This window comes from Diabrotica virgifera, chromosome 6 (genome assembly GCF_917563875.1).
Source record: "Diabrotica virgifera virgifera chromosome 6, PGI_DIABVI_V3a".
In the NCBI taxonomy this organism is placed as follows: Eukaryota; Metazoa; Arthropoda; class Insecta; order Coleoptera; family Chrysomelidae; genus Diabrotica; species Diabrotica virgifera.
The window spans coordinates 12,800,515-12,808,371 of NC_065448.1; the positions used below are offsets into that span (position 1 = coordinate 12,800,515).

Below are 7,857 nucleotides of genomic sequence, written 5' to 3' on the forward strand. Positions count from 1 at the left end.
TCTCTTATCTTTTTCGAGTTACATGGAGGAAAAGGAAGATTTTTAAGAAAATTTAAAAATGCGCTCTATACATAATTTGATCTTATTTTTTTCAAAAACGATTCATTTTAATCCAGTTTAACTTTTCGAACATAGAAATAACACTATAATAAAAAATAATGTAGAAGGAAAACGATGTATTTAAATTCTGATGGATGAGGGGTTAAATATACTTCTCATTTCTTCTTAAAATACATTAGTCATCAATTTTTTTGCAGAATTTCGAATTTTTGTAATCGACATTTAGTATTGCTCATTTTAAAGGTCTTTTCAAGCACTACAAAAGTTATTAGTATCATTATACACCTAAAATCGACAGTTTCTCTGTTATTTCAAGTTGAATACACCGATTTGAGCATGCAGCAAAAAAACAAACTCTTCTTACCTACAGTGCCGGATTAACCAATAGGCAAAGTAGGCAGTTGCCTAGGGGTCTCGGCCCCAAAGGGGGCCTCGCAGGGCCCAAAACGAAAAAATAATAATTAGAATTAAATAAAAACTATAAATGTTAAAAAATTCAAATATCGAGCAATATCATAAGAGTGATGGTGGCCGTATAAAATTACATTACAATGCATACTTTTGTTCACCTAATATAATGTATATGTTGTGAGAATAAATCGCTAATTAATGCCTTTTGATAAGAGGAACAGTACTACAGATGGAAATAAGAAAGACGATTCGAGAGTGGAGCAGAAAAACCCAAGAAAAAGCAGGAGAAAGAAAAGACCCTTAAGCAAGATCGAAAACATAACCAAAACTGACTTAAATTTAGTTTCACACGGAAATCCATAGCTAGTGAAGCTGCAACCAATAAAAATGCACGTGATGAAATAGAAATAACTGAGTGAAACAGTTTCCGTAACTGAAGAAGATTAAAAAACATGTAACGACAGTTCTATTCCAGTTCAAGAAGTTAAAGAACCAGAAACCGAAACTAACTTAGAAATTGAAGTTAAACATAAATAATTGGGTTCTAAATCCTGAAAACCACATAGGATTACGGAATACAATAACTGAAGAAGTATGGAGATTTTGTATCGGGAAAAGTCTTCAGAATGTAAAAATCTTGATGAAAGTTTTTCAGCATCAAAAAAAATTTTGAAGGCATTACAAGATTTTTACAAAATCTATGGTTTTTCGAAAATATATCCGTGGAACAAAAATTCAAAGAGATTGGCTAACGTATTCTCAAATTAAATATCGTATTTTGGGTTTGCTCAGACCGTGTAGCTACTACTTTTTGCAGCCTCTAGTCACCGTTGGGAAGTTATGATCAAATGCTGAAATGAAACTCCACTATAAATATCTGCGATTTTAAGCGATCTGATTCGCCACGATCTAGTACTTAAACGAACAAGCAGCACAAGATAGTCTGCAAGGGCACATGCAACAAGACTTTTGTCTAAAGGTTACAACGCTTTTGAATCTGCTGTTCATGCTTTTGCTGAAGACACTAATCAGAAAGCTGAAACAGTTCATGAGGCTAAGTGTTTCTTGAAAGAAATGTAAAAAATGAAACATTCAAAAAGAATGAGTTTTGCGCAACAATTTTAGAACGCGTCTACGCTGTAAGTCAATCATTACAAAGAGAAGAGATTGAACTTCAAACTGCAGTTCAACTTCTAAATTCACTTTTGAAGTTCTTAATCCCAAAGATATAATTTTGCTTACTACGAGCAGAACACCTGTGATCTACAATACTCTGAATATTCCGACACGAGGAAACGAAAACCAGCAAGAAAACTACATTTTGATGATGCCAATATTTCAATGGAAGTTTTTCTACACTGTGGACAAACGTTAAAGGTTGAAACGTATCCACCAATGTTCGATAAGCTAATTACTGAGCAAAGTCGTCGGTTGACAGTGTACGGGTCAGTGAACTCAGTATTTTGTCTTTTGTGTTTTTACAAAATTGAGTGATACTCTAATAAATGAGTGTAGTGGGTATAAGTACATGAAAACTATCCCAATGACGTTGAATCTGAACTTGAAGATGAACTAGAGCAGTTCAAATGTTTTATAGACAAGCTTCAAGGCTTGCAGGAAAAACTATTTCTGCTACACAGTCATGTTGGGTTATTTCGTAACAGGCAAACTGACATGGAGAAAGCCTAGGTTTTTTAGGGGCCTCATAGCTTGGGTTGCCTAGGGGCCTCAAGATTCTTAATCCGGGACTGCTTACCTACCATATTCCTCTTTGTATTTTAACTAGAAGATTTATGAAGGAACGAATCTCTTTGTTTTTTTATAACCTACAGAAATATTTTATATAGTTTTTTTGTTAGATGCATAGTTTTTAAGGTATTCTCAAAAATCTGTCCGAAAAGGTGTTATTTCTCAATCAAAATGGCCAATTTTCAACCACGAATAACTCAAAAAGTATTGAGTTTTCAAAAAATAATTATAGAACAGTTTTTGCTTAAAATTAGGTTCTCTAGCCTCTTCCATGGCTATTTTAACCAAAACAATTTTCACCACCGAGAAGGGGTGGGAACCACCCCCAAGATAAAAGCGCACATCGGCATAGAGTAGACTTTGTTTCTTGAGCTATTTCCTACTTACTGTTAAAATATCAAGTAAATCGATGTAGTAGGATGGAATTCGGAGCCAAATATCCTCATTGACTGCCCTAAAAGGTTTTCTTAACCCAACTACTGACGTGGATGTTTCAACTGACATGCGGTATGTCATACCGCTGCCTATTCTCCTTTGTTTTCAATATACATCTGTCTTATATCATTGTATTTGTTTTTTACATCAACTACGGAATGATCCTTCACATTTCTGTAGAATAAAATACTGCTCCAAATAAAATATACTTTATTTTTCAGGAAAATTATGAACGCATGCATAATATTAAAAAAATGATTAAAGTTCTTTCAAAGTCCTTTATAAACTGAATTACAAAGAAATCTGAGTGTTATTAACTCAAAAATAGTAAAATAGAGCACTTGATGCGTGTTAATTTCCACTTGAAGGTAGAACAACTGGATGAACTTGCTGCCATACTAATAGTTAAAGAATACACTGTAATGTTTTTAACTATATTAACGTAAACATTGACATGCGGTATCACGTACCGCAAGAAAACTTTACGTCAACGTAGCTCAAAGACTAAACCATACTAAAACTGCAGCGGTGGAGAACAGGTCAAATTACATACCACTTGAAGGTACACAAATGGCGTTCTAGAATTCTTTTAAAAAACACATTTTACAACAAAATATTTTTGGTAAGGTATGATATAAATATATCAGTAGTTAAGGGTTAAATTCTACCTTGTTGATACAATATCTTCATCTTCTCTGTTTCTAATTGTCTCTAGTTCACTTAGTACCATAGGCTGTGTAAAACCTAACACATTTAATTTTCATAGCTCAACTGGTACTAGAGGAATAAACAAACTGGCAGTTTGAATTAAAAATTTCAACACCTTGTATCTCGGAAACGAAGCATACGTTTATAGAACAAACTGTCATTATTTTTTCATGTAGAATTCATCCCTTAAAGTTTGTCATACTTATTTACTAACGCCATGTATATTTACTTATCCATGGTATTTAACAGAATATCCTGTCTGTCGTTTATCACATCCCAATCGCCATTTCTTCTTCTTTTTATATAATATCTTCTTCAGTTCTCTTTTTTTCATTGATGCTTTTATTTGTCCGTTTCACTGTAATCTAAGAGAAGAGAACAGAGAAGAAAATAAGATTTTCCATCAAATAATCATTTGTTAAGTATTTGTTTTAATTCTTGCATTTAGGGAACTTTGACAATGTTCCCCCACATAAAATTTAAAATAAACCTTAGTTTCGTTCTCAGCACCATCAAAAACATTAAATATGACCAAAATTAGCGATTGACCAACCACCGTGGAGAATATCTCGAGAAATAAGCGATTTTTTGGGGGTGTGCCGCTGATCTATAAGTTTAATGGAACAAACATTATAAAAACTTTTTTTAAATTTTTTTTAGGTAAAAAACCCACCCCCAAAACTGATGCACTGCTAGGACCTTCTAGTAAACCACCCAGTCAAAACCCATTAAAAATAAAACTAGTAGCAGTGAAGAAGGCTACTGTCAGCGCTGTATCTTCAAGTCTAACGAAATTAGGAATAAAGAAGGAGCAAAGGCCATCACCACATTCTCCCCCATCAACTCCTAGCTCAGCGCTGAGGAACTACTCCATGAACCCCAGTCCAGCAAGTAGCCGATCTAGCTCAAGAGGTCGCCGATCGTCCAGCAGGAGATCTTCTAGCAGGGGATCGACCAAACCCCCAACCCCTCGTTCAGAAAAGTTTTCTGAAAGCAGCTCTAGCCACCGGTCAAGGAAAGAGTCATATTCCTCATCATACTCCAACAGTGGAAGGGGAAGTATTCAGAAAATAGACATTAAAGGTAAAAGCTTAAAATCAAAGACAATAAAGAAAATGTCTAGAAGTGCTATGCAACGAGAGAGCAAAGATTCTAAATCAAAGGAGTCAACAGGTAAAAGTGAACTAGAAAATGAGAGATCGGCAGGTGAAACGAAGGTGTCAACCAAAGACACTTTAGAAGATTTGGGATCAAGTGACGAAAACATTACAGAAACTGGTACAAAAGATGACAGTATAAAATTACTATCCACTAAAGCTGGAAAGAAACCTGTAAGCACCAAAAGTATGACTCACTTAAACACAAATCCTGAAGGTACAGAATTCTGTTCGACGTTGAAATCTACTATAAGATATCTGAGTACCAAAAGCCTTACTAGAATCAATACAGAAAATGAAGATATAGATTTGTTACCGATACAAAGGAAAACAGATTCTGAAAGTGATGATAGTGATAGTGAAGAAAAGGGGAAATTATTACCAAGTTCTTCGAACAAAAGCAACGAAGACACCAACCTATAGTAGGAATGTTTGAAAACTAAGCAGTGATCACGATGTCAAAAGTAATTGTTTATTTTAACCGGAGATTTGTTTGAATTTTAGGTGGTTTAAGTATTATTTGTCTCTTCATAGTATTTTTGTTGGGATATTATCTTCTTATCCATCGGTCTCTTACATTTAGCATTTGATTGTTTCCATTCTTTCTCTGTCACTCCCGTCTTGATCATAATATCATTATGTAGATCTAGATTTTTGTCTAGTCTTAAGTTTTCTTTAAGACTTCTGTTTTAATACTCTTCTAAATTGTTAATATTTGCTACTTACATACTTTCCTTGTCCGAGACATCGACAACATTATATGCTGTTCTTCTAATGGTTGACCACATAGATGGCCTTGTCATCTCCATATTCTGCATTTCATAGATAAATTTTAAACATGGTTGAGAAAACAGAGCAACTTTGTTTCAATAATTTACCTTTACTTTATTACTGCGCCTCTTTTTTATTGCAGACTCGCCATCATAACAGTGTCATCGGCTTCTTTTAGAGTTCAACCTAGTATTTTAAGTAACAGTACCTATAAAAAAAGGTAATATATTTTGTAAACAAAGTTTGCATAAAATATAGAATATTCCTTAATACAAATAATTGACAGGGTAGTCTTGAAGTCTTTGGTTCTAGGTCTGTGTTCAACTATCCTTCAACTGTGGCTAATGAATACAAAATATCCAATTTATGTTGTCTGTTCATGATCAGAGACCGAAGAAAAGATCTTTGTTTGCATATAATCTTCTAGTCTTATCCTTGTCTCAGTTATTCTTCTTCATTTACCACCAAGTGTATGTAATTTTAGCTCTCTATGATACTCTCAACAGGCACATAGCCATCTGAAGTTCAAACACGTCATTCTTCTTTGTGATTATTTATGCCCTTCGTGATTGTTATACATTGACTGACGTATTTATCAATATTTTCTTATTATACTGGACTAAGGAAAAGATACTTCAGATGTATTAATAATACTTTTTCGATTAATATACCAGGTCAATTTGGTCAATTTGAATTAAAAAAAAGTTATCTAAAGTTATATGATGAAAATTAATATGTAGGGGGATAATATATAAAGCAAGAATAAATTACACAGCTGAAAACTTCCTTGGGTGATTTAAAGGGGGTTAAAATGTAGTAAAATTTTGACGAAATTTGACATTGTATCAAAAAATTTCACATACAAAAGTTGTAGATTATACAGGGTGTTTCATTGGGAAACGGAAATACTTTAATGGTGAATAGAGGTCACCGAGCCGGTTCTAGATATAGTACATTTTTTGCCCTTCCAACTTTTATAACCGAGTTACAGGGTGTTTTATAAATTTTGCTCATTTCTTTCCTAAGCCATAACTTTAGAACCACCCTGTATATTTTTTTTAAATTTGGTACACATATGTCTCATTCAAAACCCAAACGACCGACATACTAACCATAAGAAAGATCCAGGTCTGGATTAACAAAAAATTATAAAGTAATTGTGACCTTAAAACAACACCCTGTATATTGAAATTTTGAAAATCTGCTTGCATATTTGAAAAGAGCACAAAAAAGTAAGTTTAATGGTTCGCTTCAATTTTTCGGCCAAACAATTTTATGACTTTTATTTTGAAATTATATTGAATTTTTTAATAACTTTGACATTAAAAAGCAGGTATTATTAACTTTTAGTTATAAATTATTAAAGTTAATGAATAAATACTCATTTTAAAAATAATCAATACTTATTTACCACATTGGAACGACCCAATTACTAATGACAAGAAAAATCCAGGTCCGGATTTAGAAAAAAATACAAAGTAATTGTGACCTTGAACCAACACCCTGTATATTGAAATTTTAAAAATTTGTCTGCGCATTTTAAAAGAGGATGAAAAACTGTTATTAAAGGCTTATTTTAATTTTTTCGCCGTTGATTTAATTATATCAATTGTGAAATTATATTGAAATTTTAAAGAACTCTGAGATTAAAAACCAGGTATTGTTAACTTTTAATAATAATTTAATGTTAATGAATCAATACTTATTTTAAAAATACTTAATACTTATTTACTACGCTGGCTTCATAGATTCTCTGGATTTGTAGCTATATGCACATCATTAAAAATTAGAATTGCGAGGATTGGGATATTTTAATGATTTAGTAAATAATTAAAGAAACTGTTATATCTAATAAAACAAAAATTCGTTACAATTCAACAATTTAACATAAATTAAAAATATTTGAACTATAACAGTTGCTCAAAATGTCCTCCATTTTGTTCGATGCATTTCCTTGCTCGTTTTAAAATATTTCGAATCGATTTTCTAATTATATTTTGACTGTTCTTCATTTTTCTGGTAACTTCTTGTGACCTTGACATAATTAATCAATATGATTTCAAAATTGCCGTAATTAAATTATCTGCGCAAAAATTTGACATGCACCTTTTAACGCAGTTTTTTATGCTCTTTTATAATACACAAACAAATTTTCAAAATTTCAATATACAGGGTGTTGTTTCAAGGTCACAATTACTTTATATTTTTTTCTTATTCCGGACCTGGATTTTTCTTGTCATTAGTAATTGGGTCGTTCCAATGTGGTAAATAAGTATTGATTATTTTTAAAATGAGTATTTATTCATTAACTTTAATAATTTATAACTAAAAGTTAATAATATCTGCTTTTTAATGTCAAAGTTCTTAAAAAATTCAATATAATTTCAAAATGAAAGTCATAAAATTGCCTGGCCGAAAAATTTAAACGAACTATTAAACTTACTTTTTTGTGCACTTTTCAAATATGCAAACAGATTTTCAAAATTTCAATATACAGGGTGTTGTTTTAAGGTCACAATTACTTTATAATTTTTTGTTAATCCGGACCTGGATTTTTCTTATGGTT

At 32.2% G+C, this 7,857-nt stretch overlaps 1 protein-coding gene across 1 annotated transcript; it reads left to right on the forward strand.

Annotated features, from left to right (window-relative positions):
- The first annotated feature begins 669 nt into the window (after positions 1-669).
- LOC126887517 (uncharacterized) lies at positions 670-4,943 on the forward strand. The gene is made up of 2 exons (XM_050655144.1): positions 670-775; positions 4,024-4,943. Exons 1-2 carry the CDS (start codon positions 670-672, stop codon positions 4,941-4,943), a joined length of 1,026 nt encoding a protein of 341 aa, XP_050511101.1.
- Positions 4,944-7,857: the final 2,914 nt, after the last annotated feature.